This window comes from Stenella coeruleoalba (assembly GCF_951394435.1).
Source record: "Stenella coeruleoalba genome assembly, chromosome: 3".
NCBI classification, from domain to species: Eukaryota; Metazoa; Chordata; class Mammalia; order Artiodactyla; family Delphinidae; genus Stenella; species Stenella coeruleoalba.
The window spans coordinates 111,569,835-111,585,972 of NC_137148.1; the positions used below are offsets into that span (position 1 = coordinate 111,569,835).

General features: G+C 38.0%; 1 protein-coding gene across 2 annotated transcripts in view; it reads right to left on the reverse strand.

The window, feature by feature from the left end:
• The window catches only part of SAR1B (secretion associated Ras related GTPase 1B), a 31,480-nt gene extending 16,029 nt beyond the window's left edge, over positions 1–15,451 (reverse strand). Inside the window, exons 1-4 of one of the 2 annotated variants that reach the window (XM_079916829.1) lie at positions 15,203–15,451; positions 5,471–5,586; positions 4,815–4,890; positions 781–900 (exon numbers count right to left, since the gene is read on the reverse strand). In XM_079916829.1, coding sequence (XP_079772955.1) covers positions 781–900; positions 4,815–4,872 — 178 coding nt within the window. In that variant the 5' untranslated portion in view covers positions 4,873–4,890; positions 5,471–5,586; positions 15,203–15,451. The remainder of the gene's footprint in view (positions 1–780; positions 901–4,814; positions 4,891–5,470; positions 5,587–15,202) is intronic. The other variant, XM_079916830.1, reaches the window with a different exon arrangement.
• Positions 15,452–16,138: the final 687 nt, after the last annotated feature.

A 16,138-nucleotide genomic window follows, 5' to 3' on the forward strand; every position in this document is an offset into this window, starting at 1 on the left:
TACATAACCTTATATACAGGATGATACGTATTAAGTGATTTATAGAATCATTATTAATGTCTTTCAGGTAGCCTTTCTAAAAGGAAGCACAGTAAATTATTTTTTAATTATTTTAAAACTTTCTAGGGAATTCCCTGGCCGTCCAGTGGTTACAACTCGGTGCTTTCACTGCCGTGGGCCCAGGTTCAGTCCCTGGTTGGGGAACTAAGACCCTGCAAGCCATGGGGTGTGGCCAAAAAGAACACCAAAAACCAAAAACCTTTCTATAAGTGTATCAATACATGCCCTGTTTTTTGGAATAATTCTATGGTCTTTATATTAGAAATAGTTCAGGTTGTTAGGACTGGAAAAATAACTGGTTAACAAGTTGAGAGCTACCAGCAAAGTATAAGACTATAATCTGTCCATTGAATAATGATTAAAATAGTACAGTTCTAAAATTTGAAAGAAATTTAGGTTATGTAACAAGCTAATGGTGACTATTTATAACCTAAGCAATATGTTGTTGAATATCATATCATAATCCCTGAGGCAATAACTTTTTAATTCCTCTAGCTGGACAATGGTATACTAACTTATACGAAGATATGAGTATTATTTCAAGATCTAAATATACTCCCTAGAGTTGGGTCACTTATTATTTACTATACTATTTTAAGAACAGGTGAAATGACCTGATCATAATTTATCCACCATAAAAACAAACAAAACCTTTTGGTTAGGGCCTATGAATTGGTATCACTTGATCAAGTAATATATTGTGTGGGAGAATATACTTACTGGGGTGTAACGTTGGGACATGTTGTCCAAGTCTATCATCTTTTAGCATGTGTAGCAATGTTGTTTTTCCCGCATTATCCAATCCAAGAAATACCAATTTACCAGTTTTCTTATATAATCCTGCAGAATAAGAGCTATGATTAGTCAAAGTGATATCTGACAGACTACACAAATAAAATGACTTTAAAAAGAAGTATAATATAATATTCACAATTTAGTTATTTAGATACTTTTCCTAATTACCCCAGATTTTTGATAAAGAAACATTAACCTTTTGAACTTTTAATATTTTATAAATTGGCCTGAAAAAGCTTGGATATCTAACCTATTTTTAGTTTTGAAGAGCTATTTTAAATTTATTATGATTTGGGAAGTCAAATCATTATAAAACTAAACTTTGCCCCGATCAATAAATGTGTGTGTGACCTAAACTTATCTTGCAATGCCAGAATGCCAATTCCCTTGACAATTTATCTTAAATCCTCTTTTATTTTATTTTAGTTTATCCCTTGATAAATATCTGTGTCCTCTACTAGAGAAACACTCATAAAATACTTGACATCATGTATTTATGAAACTAGACCAAAAGAAAAATTAAAGAGTATTTTTCTACAGATAAAAATAAATTAACTATTTTTGACAATAAAAATTACAGTGAGTTTTTTTCAGTAAAAAAGTTTAGTTCACTGTCAAATTTCCCTGAGAATAAGGTTAAACTATTCACATGATTGCATAACACTAAGCAACAACATAAATATCCAAGCACATAATTTTAAATATATCAGTCAAGCACTGATGGATAAAGGGATAAACAGATAAAGACAGCATTGACCAATTTACAGTAGACTGGCATTTACTGCAAAGTTCCATATTGAGGTGTGTGTGTGTGTGTGTGTGTGTGTGTGTGTATTTTAAAGACTTTTCTTAGAGCACTTTTAGGTTTACAACAAAACTGAAAGGAACGTACAGAGATTTCCCATATACCTCTGTCCCCACACATACATATCCTCCCCCAAGAGGATAAAAGCTTAATGACACATATTCAACAGTATACAGAGTATTTTCACCGCCCTAAAAAGTCCTCTGTGCTCTGCCTATACATCCCATCCCACCCAAGGCCCAGCAACCAGTGATCTTTTTATTGTCTCCATATTTTTGCCTCTTCTAGAATGTCATAGAATGTCATGTAGTTGGAATCACTCAGTATGTAGCCTTTTCAGATTGGCTTCTTTCACTCAGTAATATGCATTTTAGTTTCTTCCATGTATTTTCATGGCTTGATAGTCCATTTCTTTTTAGTGCTGAATAATATTCCATTGTCTGGCTATACCATAGTTTATCCATTCACCCACTAGAGGACATCTTGGTTGCTTCCAAGTTTTGGCAGTTATGACTAAAGCTGCCTCAAACACCTGTGTGCAGGTTTTCGGGTGGGCGTAGGTTTTCAGGTGGATGTAAGTTTTCAACTCCTTTGGGTAAATACCAAGGACCACAATTGCTGGATTGAATGGTAAGAGTATGTTTAGTTTTATAAGAAACCAACGAACTGTCTTCCGAAGTGGCTGTACCATTTTTCATTCCCACCAGCAATGAATGAGAGTTTCTGTTGTTTCACATCCTCACCAGTATTTGGTGTTGTCAGGATCTGGATTTGGGGCATTCTAATAGGTGTGTAGTGGTATTGAAATTTATTTTTCATGTCTTTAATTGTCTAATACCCATGGAATTCCATGAGGACAGGGAATGCAGCAGCAGCTCAAAAAATACTTAATCAATAAATGAAATTTTTAAGACATTAGGCAATTACAGATTCAGGCCATCCATTTTCTAATAAGTTCGTGCCAAAATAACATCTAGTTCTTTACCCACATTTAAGTTTAAGAAGTAAATTATTTAAGTCCTAATCTTTTGATCACATATTGACCAACAATTCCAATCCTAAAGAAAAGATTGTTTTCCATATTTACTTGAGCTGGGATACTACATCTCTCCTTTAATTATAAATCTGACTAATAATCTCCTTAAACATTTCTATTTCTTAAAAGATTTCTATATAGACTGTTTCTAACCAATGCACTCAATCTTACCACGCTTTTTAAAAAAATATTTAATTTTATTTATTTTTGGCTGCGTTGGGTCTTTGTTGCTGTGCACGGGCTTTCTCTAGTTGTGGCGAGCGGGAGCTACTCTTTGTTGTGGTGCGCGGGCTTCTCATTGCAGTGGCTTCTCATTGCAGTGGCTTCTCGTGTTGTGGAGCATGGGCTCTAGAGCACAGGCTCAGTAGTTGTGGCATGTGGGCTCAGTAGTTGTGGCGCACGGGTTTAGTTGCTCCACGGCACGTGAGATCCTCCCAGACCAGGGATCAAACCCGTGTCCCCTGTATTGGCAGGAAGATTCCTATCCACTGTGCCACCAGGGAAGTCCCTACCACCCTAACTTTTAAATAGTAAAAGTGTACAGGATAATATACTAAAAGGGAACAACTACAGCATTTAATCTTTAAACTGAGTTGGACTAAATTCTTATTTTGTGGTAGGCACTGTTAAGCACCTGCAAACATTTCACTTAATGCTCAACTCTGTGAAGTAGCATTATTATCCTCTTTTTTACAGAGGGGAAATGAAGACTCAGAGTTAACTTGCTCAAATGCCGAAGTCAGATCTGAGATTTGAACCTATGTTTGATCCCAAAGCTTTGGTTCATTTTCATTTCTCTATACTGCTTCCTAAAGTTAGCACTATTAACCTTCTTGTTCCTGATTGTGATGCAATCTATTTTGCCTTTTCAACATAATTCAGCATAGATTCATTGTTCTATAAACTGAGATATAGATTCCAACGTGTTATAACCCAAAGCCCCAGCAAAATAAAGTTTAAAAGCCTCTATTTCTGACCCAGTTCTTGCAAATATGTGACAAAATATTTCAGTCTGATAAAAAGATTTAAGAATTCTCTTGGAGGTAGTATAGAGAGATCTGACATTTGACCTGTAGTAGAGCAACAGTATAAAATAATGTGAGGAATTATATTTTTAAAAAGAAAAAAAACCACTCTGGGTTTTTAAAAATTTGCAACTAAGGTTCAACTAAGAAATAAAAATACAGTGACAAAATTTGATCTTACATTTTTATCCTTTCAATATATAGTAGTCAAACAAAATTTATATTTCCCAATCAAAATTTATTTCCTCAGTCAAGATTATGTTTGTGGAGAAAGAAATATTTATATAGGAGATATCATTCCATAAGTATGGTTGTGGCCAGTTTAGAACTATGTTGACCACTCTGTAATTACAGGAAATGCTTCTCTTTCTGCCAGTTTACAAGATGATGGTTATAAAGAGACTAAACTTAGGACAAAATTTGAAAATACGAGACTAGAAATATTTTCATTAATTATTACAATAATAAAATTGTGTATATCCCAACATAAAAGTTAATCAAAAGCCTGGTTCAGGGGGGAAAAAAAAGCCTGTTTCATCAAAAAATGTGACAAGTCAAGGGTGTCAATAAAAGAATGGGAAGCAAAGATTTTTCCTATCTTTAAAATCTATAAAGAGAGGAAAATCACTAGTCAGAATTGCTGGGTAAACAAGACTCATTTAGTAGGTTATAAAATGCCATTTATAATATATGAGGTACTTTATGGAACATGCATTTTTATAATAATAATAAAAAAAGAAACAATGCATTGGATTCCGGTGAGGATTACATGAGGTAAAGCATGTAAAACTCTTGTGCAAACTGGCTAATAAATGGTAGCTATTCCTGTTAATAATATGCTTATCAACAACCTTAAAAGATAGGAATTATTATTATTTTACAGATAAGGAAATTAAGGCTAAAGTGGAGAAAAGAGTTTGTCTAAGATTACTTTGCAACAGGTATAATGAGTAATTGAACATGTTTGTATGTTTCCAGAGCCCATATTTGTAATTACTGGGTTACATACAAAGAGGCTCTGTACAAATAAAAGACACTTTTATATAAGTAGGATTAAATGGGATAACAAAAGAGAACAAAGGGCCAACATTACCTAAAAACTGTAGCACACTGCTGAAACCACTGTAAATCCAGTCAAATATGAAGGACATAGCCAAATCTTATAGGGTCTGGAAAAAAAAGTGTTTTGAATTTAGTAGTCAACATTAAACACCAACAACATTAAACATCAACTGTGAGTAAATAATCCTACAACCTTACTACAAAGAATTAAACACTCTTTTCCATGCCAGTCTAACCTGATCTATACTGATGAATAAAAAACAAAGTGTCATTAAAATACCAAGTAGAGACCATTCTTTGCCCCTCAAAGTAGCAAACATGAAAAAATTATAACAGTCAAGACTAGAAAAAATGTGGTAAAAGAAGCATTATTAGTGGCAGTATAAATTGGTACAAATCTTTTTCAAAACCAATTTGACAATAATGTATCTGTTGATACCATTTGACCCAAGAATTCTACTTTTAGAAATTGTCCTAAATATGGAAAAGCTTATGTATAAAGATGTTCATCAAAGTGTTCCATAAGAAAATTTTTAGAAATAATCTATGTTCAATAGTAAATTAAATATAGTATCTATGGCATATGAAATATTTACCAAAACCTTGGAGTGGGGGATGGGAGAGAAGGGAGAAAAGAGGAGAAGAAAGGAAATTGATCATGAAATAAGTTTCCGAGTCTGATTTTACCTATGTGGAGTAAAAACCCTTTTTCTTTTTCTTTTGTTCTTTTGTAGCAGTTGGTACCAGACAGTAAATTTCTGGGTTTGTTATCTTTCTGCATTTTTCAAATTTTAATCATGTTACTAAATGTAAAAAAAAAAAAAAAAAAAAGATTAAATCACAGTAGAAAATACAGAGCATAGTTCAATTCAGCATTTACTTGACATGTACTTGATAAACTAATATAGCTAATATGGAAAATAAGAGAAAAAAAGCCTCTTTAGAAAAAAAAAATCACTTATACAAAAATATGCTTTCAGATCAACAAAGTTCATTTTCTAGAGCTGAACAAAAAAACCCAGGCCCCAAACTTGGGCCAAGTCCAAAAAGTTTGAAGGGCTGTGCTATCTTTGATATTCTTCAGACTAAGTATGACACACAACACTGCTTTCTATAACTGCCTCTCCCTCCAGTGGGCTGCCAAACTGGACACAGATGGGCCCACCAAACTCAATATTCCTTGAGGGTAAGATGTTGAGAGCACATCACCTTGAGAGTCAGAAACAGAGAAAAGAGACAGCCTACCTCCAGTCTGTACAAGGCCTAGCAGTGTTTACTAGGAAATCCCCTGGATCCTGGCAATAGATTCTCCCCTCTTCTATTAACTTCTTACTTGAATTAGCGTAAGCAGAATTTTGTTCTTGCAATCAGTTGATTCCTGATTAAGACAGAGTGACTGGCAAACTATGAATAGTTTCATTTGTCAGTGTCACAAGAATGAGAACTACAACAGCAACATGAATATATAAGAATCTATTATCTTAGAAGTTCTCATTTTACTCAAGTTGAAAATTACACCTCCTACTATTATCATTTTAGGTCATATAGAAATTGAAACTTAAAGTCAGAGAAAATATATACAGGTGGCTTGTCTTTTCTGAAGATTCTGAGGTATATGCTTTTCAAAGGGAATCATAATAATTTTCACTGTAGAGAATCAAATAAAGCAGTGGTGTGTTGAGATATTTAATTTAATTTAATATATATTTACCTAGTTCATATTACATCCAAAGTCCGGAGCTAGACATCATGGGGAATACAAATATTGATGACAAACATGGCTCTTTCTCTCAAAAAGATTATACAGTGATAAATTAGCTACACAAATGCAATTAAACTGAAAAATGTTAAAACTGAATAGGATATTATCTAAAATGGTAACAACTCACCCTATAGAGTTTCAAGACTCATTCAAACACAAGGGGAAAAAAATGCCTATACTCTAAGTCCTAAGCTACTAGGGGAGTAATGATCATAAGAGCATAAAAACAAAATAATAAAAATAAATAACAGAGATATGAGGTATTTATGTGCATACCAACAGAAAGAGGTATGGTATGCTCACAAATGCACTTTATATTTTGTATGAAAAAAGAGAAAACCAGTCCTGCTTGTCTCTACATCCGAAGTCCTATTTCCATAGTTCTATGGTGACACCAGGGTATAGCTAAGGAAAGGTTTCTTAGATGGTGTTTAGCCTGAATGGGTACAGCGAAAAGTCGGGAATTGTTAGATAATATTACTGGGGTTAGGGGACCGCAAACTGAGAGTAAAAAATCAACTGGTGCTAATTAGTGATGCAGAAGCCAGATTGATAAACAAATCTGAGACTAAATTTAGACATTAGGTCTTCATGCCTGCTACTTTTAATATATGAACATAAGAAACGATGCTGAATCCGCCTTTCAACTTAATAAAACAAAGCAAAACAAACAAACAAAAAATATCAGCTACCATTTATTGAACCCCTACGAGCATTATGGTCTAGAGGTTAAGAGCAGGAGCTCTGGTGCTAGGACTTTAATATCTACTTTAGGTAAGTTACTTCACGTTCCTCATCTGTAAAATGGGGATAACAATATTACCTGAGATGGTTATTGTGAAGATTAATTACTACACGCAAAGCATTTAGTATTTCGCATGGAGGAAGCATTTAATTTTAGCTGCTGTTATTATTATTTCTTCTACTACATGGCCCACAGTACTAGACACTTTACAGATATCACCACTAAATACCCCAACAACCTTTCAGAGTACATATATTATTGTTCGCATTTTACAGAAGAAGCTGAAGTTACAGTAAGTAAAACTCAACTATTAATGATAGGCACAACTAAGTTTCAAACATGAGTTGAACTTCCACGTCCATCCCCTTTCCTTTACATTGCATTGGCTCTCTAAAGCTTTATAATAATAGTTTTAAAGGTTTAAATTTATTTAAGTCATTACATACCATTTTTTAATAACTCCAGCTCATGACTCTGACATGTAATTCCTTCCTCTCCCTCACATCCAACACCCAGTCATTCCTTAGTTCTATCAATTTCTGCACTGAAGTCTCAAGCTTTCTTTGATGCTCACAGGAGCCACCTAGTCAAAAGCCTTATTGTCACTTTCCAAAACTACCATCTTAACATCAAAATGTGTTTCTACCCATCTGTACATGCCCTCCAGAGTAGCTTCCCCAAAATGTCATCTTGGACTTGTTGCATAGTCAGGGTGACTATAACTCCCAGTTTGCTGGGGATAGTCTCAGCAAAGTTATTTCAGTGTAATTATTAACAGTGCTTCCTCTTACTCTCAAAAGGGTCCTGATTTAGGTTAAATTATATGGCCACTCTATGCTTGTGGATGGAGAGTCACTGGAGGTTTGTGAGCTGAGAAATGATACATTCAAACTCCTAGGCCAGTATTCCACATTCCACTCTTAGCTACCTTTCCAAGTTTAATACATATTACTTCCCTACTTGTAGCTTTCCCCAGACCAAAGTAAACTGCTTGCCATTCACCACTGGTGACCTGGACTTTACTACCTTAAAACCTCTGCTCATTATCCTTCCCAGCATCAGAATGTTCTCCCACTATCTCTGCTAAAGTCTCCTTGCCTCCAGCACCAGCCAAATGCTATGAAAGAAATTAATTCTCACTTGAGGGACAGATATAGATGGAAGAACCAAAAGAACCCAGGAAGGGTAAAAGAACTAGAAGAGAGAGGCAAGGAAAGAAGTCAAATTAAATGCATTTAAACACATTAAATTAAATTAATTAAATGCATTTAAACACATTAAATGCAGAGATGTCACAGCTAGCTTTGGTGACAAGAAGACAACAGTTGACAGCATGAGTAGCCTGCAGTGGAGCGGTAGGTAGTACAGGAGAGCCTATGGCCGGTACTGAAAGCACAGCAGAGCTGTGTGACCTTGAACAAGTTAAAATCTCTCAGGGTGTTTTAAGAGCAAATGAGATACAATGTACAAAGTAAGTATCAATATTTAAAACCTGGCTTCTGTCATTATTGAGAAGAGAATGGGACAGGAGGTTAACAGGTGGAGGCAGTGAGGAAATTCTTCTGTCATTCTTTTTCTTTTCTTTTTTTTTTTTTTGCGGTACGCGGGCCTCTCACTGTTGTGGCCTCTCCCATTGCGGAGCACAGGCTCCGGACGCGCAGGCTCAGGGGCCATGGCTCACGGGCCCAGCCGCTCTGCGGCATGTGGGATCTTCCCGGACCGGGGCACGAACCCGTGTCCCCTGCATCGGCAGGCGGACTCTCAACCACTGCGCCACCAGGGAAGTCCTAGGAAAGTCTTCTTTCAAAAAGTTTGAAATGGGATGAGGGAAATGAGGTTTTCTTCTTAAGGAAGGGTGAGGCTTGAGAATGTTGATAAATTGAAAGGAAGGAGCTAGTGGCAAGGAAGAGGTTAAAGATGAGAAAGAGAAGGAATTAACCAAAAGGGTCAAAGTCTCAAGAGGAGCCTGGGCAGAGAGCACACTTTCTCTAAGATGAGAAGGAAGGAAGGCCAGGAAAGATGAAGAAGGGGTGCTACTGAGCCCGCGCGCCTGGATCCCGTGCTCCGCAACAAGAGAAGCCACCGCAATGAGAAGCCTGCACACCGCAACAGAGTAGCCCCCGCTCGCCGCAACTAGAGAAAGCCTGCACAGCAACGAAGACCCAACACATCCAAAATTAAATTAAATTAAAAAAAAAAAAAGAATAGCTACTGTGGGGAAAAGATCGAATTAAAAGATTGCTAAAAAGAGCCAGGGACTTCCCTGGTGGCGCAGTGGTTAAGAATCCGCCTGCCAATGCAGGAGACGCGGGTTCGAGCCCTGGTCTGGGAAGATCCCACATGCCGCGGAGCAACTAAGCCCGTGCGCCACAGCTACTGAGCCTGCGCTCTAGAGCCCATGAGCCACAACTACTGAGCCCACATGCCACAACTACTGAAGCCCGCGTGCCTAGAACCCGTGTTCCGCAACAAGAGAAGGCACCGCAATGAGAAGCCTGCGCACCACAACGAAGAATAGCCCCCGCTCACCACAACTAGAGAAAGCCCTCACGCAGCAACAAAGACCCAACGCAGCCAAAAATAAATAAATAAAAAATTAATTAAAAAAATAAAAAGAGCCAGTTGCTAGGGTTGAAAAACATTCACAGCAGTACCAATCTGTACTGATTTCTATCCCTCACCCCCCCACCGCAAGCAATGCTCAGCCTTAGAGAACAAGGAGCGAATGGGGTTTAGGGACTTACAGAACAGCAAATGAAAAAAAGATAGGGGAGCAGGAATTTGACATTACTAGCAACAGAGACTGAAGTAATCTGATCAGAAGTTCAGTCTGAGTGGATAAGGTATAAACACAAATAGAGCATGGAATGGGGTGGGGATCAAAGGCAGGCTCCTCACAGAATAGAAATGGAAGAATAGGGGAAGAGTCTAGCTAAATAGCAGGTGTAGATGTAGTAAAAGGGTGCGAGAAGTGAAAGGTGGGTCAGAATTGTGCCTGCACAGTGGAGGAAAATGTGGGGTTCAGAATTCAAGAAAGGATTGGGTCTGGGTGGTGGCCAGCTCCAAGGCCTGGCTCTGGCATAGGCAGCTGAAGAGAATTAGGGGTGAAGGATTCGGGAAGCTGGGCTATTCCACACTGACAGGCAGTGGAATCATCTAGAAGATTGGAGGGTAGCGTTTTAGAAAGCAAGACTGTGAATCAAGTGGCAAAATCCTTACTGAAGATGACTGTTGGTAGGTGAGAGCCACAAGGACTCAGGGAGGGTAGAGTGGGTAAGCCATGCAGGTAAATGGATTTTTTTGCATAAGGATGGTACCAATTTGCTTTTGTATAATTTGTCCCAAGATAACAAATTTAATAACATATATGGGGAAACTCTTCTTTAGAAATTAATGAGATATTTACATTTCTATAAAGTCACGGTTTCTGAGATCCTTAAACAGAAACTCCTTAAGCTAGGAGTCATTAGTCATTTTAAAGTAGAGGGAGTAAAGTAAGTCAGAAAGAGAAAAACAAATACTGTACGCTAACACATATACATGGAATCTAAAAAAATTTTTTAAAAAAGTTCTGATGAACCTAGGGGCAGGACAGGGATAAAGAGGCCAACATAGAGAATGGACTTGAGGATGGTGCGGGGGGCAGGGTAAGCTGGGACAAAGTGAGAGAGTGGTATGGACATAGATACACTACCAAATGTAAAACCCATAGCTAGTGGGAAGCAGCTGCATAGCACAGGGAGATCAGCTTGGTGCTTTGTGTCCACCTAGAGGGGTGGGATAGGGAGGGTGGGAGGGAGATGCAAGAGGGAGGAGATATGGGGATATATGTATATGTATAGCTGATTCACTTTGTTATACAGCAGAGACTAACACACCATTGCAAAGCAATTATACTCCAATAAAGATGTTAAAAACAATAAAGTAGAGGTAAAAATGCCAACTAAGAATAAAAGTTACTTAGCCACAAACAGATACCTGAGCCCTGAGAACAGGTTACACAACACCATGAACACACTATTAAGACATGTGAAAAGCAAAGGTCAAGAACAAGGAAACATATACACGTCAGCAGATTTATTTATTGCATGAACACCAAAAAGGAAAAGTTGCTAAGCAGATTAGAAAAGTGATCTACTCAAGTAACATGAAAATCAGTGCAAAGGGTGTAATGGAACAGAAGTTCTCAGATTATAAATAACTTCTGAAAGCCTTGCCCCATTAAACTCATAAGGACAACTCCATTTTTATGAAATGTCCAGAATAGGCAAGTCTTTAGAGTACACAGATTAGTGGTTGTCAGATTGGGGGGAAGGTGAAATGGGGAGTGGCTGCTAATAAGTACTGGGTTTCTTTTGGGGGTAATGAAAATGTTCTGGAGTTACTGGTTATGGTTGCACAACATGATGAACTAAAAAAACACTGAATTGTACACTTATAAAGGTAAGAAGTGTATGTACAAGTACCCTTTATGGTATGCATTCTCTCTCAATAAAGTTATTATTAAAAAATAAAGAAAATTATATGTTGAAAATTTACATGGGCTTTTAATATTTATAACTAATATAAGTAATTTAGCAAAATCATTTAGGTATGAACTTTTTTTTTTTTTTTGCGGTACACGGGCCTGTCACTGCTGTGGCCTCTCCCGTTGTGGAGCACAGGCTCCGGATGCACAGGCTCAGCAGCCATGGCTCACAGGCCCAGCCGCTCAGCGGCATGTGGGATCCCCCCGGACCGGGGCACGAACCCGTCTCTCCTGCATCGGCAGGCAGACTCTCAACCACTGCACCACCAGGGAAGCCCTAGTTATGAACTTTTTAAAAATATACATAAGGGAAAAAAATACACATAAGATGACAAGATATAAATACTCCAAAAAGTAGTGCTGGTAGAAAATAAAAAATATTCTAAGGAGGTAAATCCTATTCAGAATAGAATTCTAGAATCAATACATTAATAACTTTGGGAAGCAAAGCATGGTAGAGCTGTGATAAAATGGATGGAGTGCCTGTCCTAGAATTTAAAAAATCTAAACTGAATGTGCATGTTTTTTTTTTTTTTGGCCACACCATGCAGCAAGGGGAACTTCCCCGAACAGGGATGGAACCTGTGACCCCTGCAGTGGAAGCTCGGAGTCTTAATCCCTGGACCACCAGGTAAGTCCTGAATGTGCATCTTTCGAAATACCATAATTTCATTCTGGGAAACCCAATCTTTCTGAATGCCAGTTTGCTTCTCCATATAAGGGAAATACCACCTGCCTCACGGAATGTTAAGAATGATTAACTATGATAATGTACATGAAAACACTTTGAATACTACCCCATATAAGTGGTATTAATTCTTTCAAACTAAGTTGATTAAAATTCAAATCACAAAACTTTAAATGCCAATTTTCAAGTTAACTTCAATATTAACAACTATTAATATGAAAAAGTTTTTTTTCATAATGTTCTGATTTTACTTTAAATATTAATAGCACCATCACTGTCACCAGAAAAGACATTAGAAGAGTTTCCTTCAAATCCAGGTAAGGAAATTTCACTAGGAGAGATTAATCACAATTTTCTACACAATTTTGTCAGGCTTATGATTAAAATATGTACAAATTCCGTAAGATTAGTATACTATCTGTAAACTAATTTAGGAACTATACATACCTCTCTCTCAGATTCAAACAGTACTAGAAATACAAAGGCCAAACTCTGCTTGACCATGTTTTGTAGAATTTCAGCAAGGCCCTATGCCTTTCAGTCGTCCCTTGGTGTCCTAGAGGATTGGTTCCAGGCCCCTACACCCCATCCTCAAGTGCCTTATATAAAATGTCATAGTATTTACATATAATCCACGCACATCCTCTAGTATACTTTAAATGATCTCTCAATTACTTATAATATCTAATACAATGTAAATAATAAGCAAATAGTTGTAAATACAATGTAAATGCCATGTAAATAGTCGCCAGCACTTGGCCAATTCAAGTTTTGCTTTCTCAAACTTTCTGGAATTTTTTCCCCCAAATATTTTCCACCCATGGTTGAATCCTTAGAGTGGAACCCGTGGATATGGAGGGCCAACTCTGCTAAAAGTATGGACAGTGACAATGTTGAATATTTTAAGACAATGTTACTTTATAAATACTCACCCCTAAAATTGTTAAATTTTCTTTTTACAAACTTTATGGAAACGGTGATGCAAATAAAAAAACTCTAGAAAACATTTTAGGATTGAATGTATAGCAATTATAATAATGGAACTAAAAACTAAACCTTTTAGTTCGTGTAATGAACAAAAAGTACATAATCAATTTTCCTTTAAGGGAAAGTGATGCTCAATTGAAATAAGGTTAAATCTATGACAAATATAAATAGGATTTTTTAAGAGGAAAGGAAAAAAACCTCTGTATTAAAAAAGTTGCGCACCTAAGTACTGAACTTGGCTATAATGAATTAAGAAAAAAGAAAACTGACATAAGCAATGACAAATTTAATCATTAAAATACTTTTGACTCAAATTGTTCTAAAAGCTATATACAAGGAAGAGAAACTTTTCAATACCATGATTTGAAAATTATTTGCTTAGTAATGTTTTGCAGAAAAATAATTTAAATGAGTTTCAGCCAAGTGTACTTAAAGAAGAGGGTGGAGAAATAATGAATCATTACTACAGAATTCTGATTTATAAGCTTCAAATGACGTGGCAGTGATTTTCATTTCTGATAGCCTACTCTTCGGTCTCAATTCTTGCTTGAAGTGCAAGGCAAAGGAAGGTTAAAATGTACCCTATTAAAACTGCTAATCTGCATAATTAATGATAATGCTTCTTTAATATTTCTAAAATGAAGGCAACACCTTCCTCTTCTGCAAACTCAGAAAACACCAATGAACTATCCTAAAGTTTTTAAAGTTCAAAATATTTTGGTGACGAACGCAAGCCCACTAAAACAACGTTTGATATACACATTGCTTTGAAATATCAGCACCACTAATTATTGATAAAATGTAAACCTTCCTGTATTCCTCATGTGTAAAATAGAGATGATACTATTACTTCCTCATTGGATTGCTGTGTGCATAGCTAGCGCCTTACACATAGTAGAAAACAAATGTTCTTTTCCTTCTTTCATTTGCTTCTTTAAAATTACTCTAATTCGTATTCTAACACTGAACACAGGACATTCTTCAGCGTGAGACACAGTGGTAGTATAGATCTTGATATATCAAGAAAAACGTGCAACTAATATTAGGTTTAGTTTTTCAAATTAAAAGGATTTCTTCACCTCATTTTGCCCCATGTACCTAACACCTTAAATTCCTGACGCGTTTGGTTTTTTTGGTCATCAATGTTAGAGTTTTCGCTGTTGTCAAAATCAATTTCTATCTTGTTAGAAACTCGTGAAATAATCCCTAAATCATTGCAGTTTTCCCCCAACAGTTTATCTTTTTCCCAGTCAGCTGGGACTTGGGCTATGGGAAGACGTTACCCACTAGTGGGAAAGGAAGTTCGATTTGTTCCCGCACTAAGTGGGAGAGCTGAGAACAACACGCCGCGTCACAGCCTCTTGAGCTGTCAATGATCCCGCCGCCTTCACCTTACTCGGTGAGGAAACTGAGGCCGAGGGGAAGGAAGGGCTTGCCTGCAGTTCAGAGTCATCTCGTTCATTCCTGAAATAACACACCGTTTGACAGCAGCGGTGTCCTATCCGGATGACCGTCAGAGAGGCCCCGCGAAGCACGAAAGGAGCCCGTCCTCTTTCCCGCCGCCAGATTCCAGGGCAGAAAACAGGAGCCCCTTCCTCGCCCGGCTACAGGCAGGGGCATTGGGTGGGCCCAGGCGCGAAAGGCGCTCCTTCCCCGGGGTCCACAGCTGCCGCCCGCCGGTTCTCCGGGGAGGAGAGGCCGCCACTTACCTGCGATTGGAGAGAACACAATTCCTTGCTTGGCGTCGACCCTACTCACTCCGACACCGAACTGCAAAGCGCGATGGCTGCCGCGGCCCTAGTCTGCGCTAGCTCCTTCCGGGCCGGTGGGTGCTTCTCTCCCGAAGGTTCGCAGGACAGCAGCGCCGTGCGCCTCTAGTTCCGCCTCCTGGCGGTTCCGCGGCCAGTCCCACTGCTGAATGCTCCCAGAACTGGGGCCTGCTCCCCATACACGCCTGAAGGGGCTGCACGGGCTGTGGGCCTAGGCAGAGAAGGTAACACCGGTTCCTAGCTTGGGGAGATTATACGTGACATGCTTTTCTGAAAAAATACATTTTCAAAGTGCACCTGTTTCTTGAGTTCAACAAGTAATTTACAAAATGTAACTATGTAACTATGAGCTTTAAACAAGACTGTCTTGACCCCGGCCGTTCTTTGCTCATGGATGTTACTTTTCTTCAATGTATTCAAATGGGAATACTTGAGTGCCTTGAATGAAAGTGTGATTATAGCACTTCCAAGATTGCTCTTAAGCCTAGGATTCTAGGTGATGCGGACAGAACAAGGAGGTGTTTGGGGACTGAAGCAGAGTTATTTGATAGATTCCCAACAAAGCCTGTAACTGGCTCAGCTGGATCTCCCCCTCTTTCGTTCCAGCCTCAGGAAATGCCTTACTCCATTGGTCCTCCCTTTGCACTTGTCATTCTTTCTGCCAGAACTGCTTCTCCAGATCTCTCCTCTCCACCCAGCTAACTCCTACACACTCTTCAAGTCTCAGCACAGATAGCTCTCTCATCAAAGCCTCCCTCTCAGACTTGGTTAAGCCCTCTATTTCAGGTTTCCCCAGCAACTGTACAATTTACCTTATCATTGAAGTTATCTTGCTTATAATTTTACAATTAAATATGTATGATTATTTATCTATAG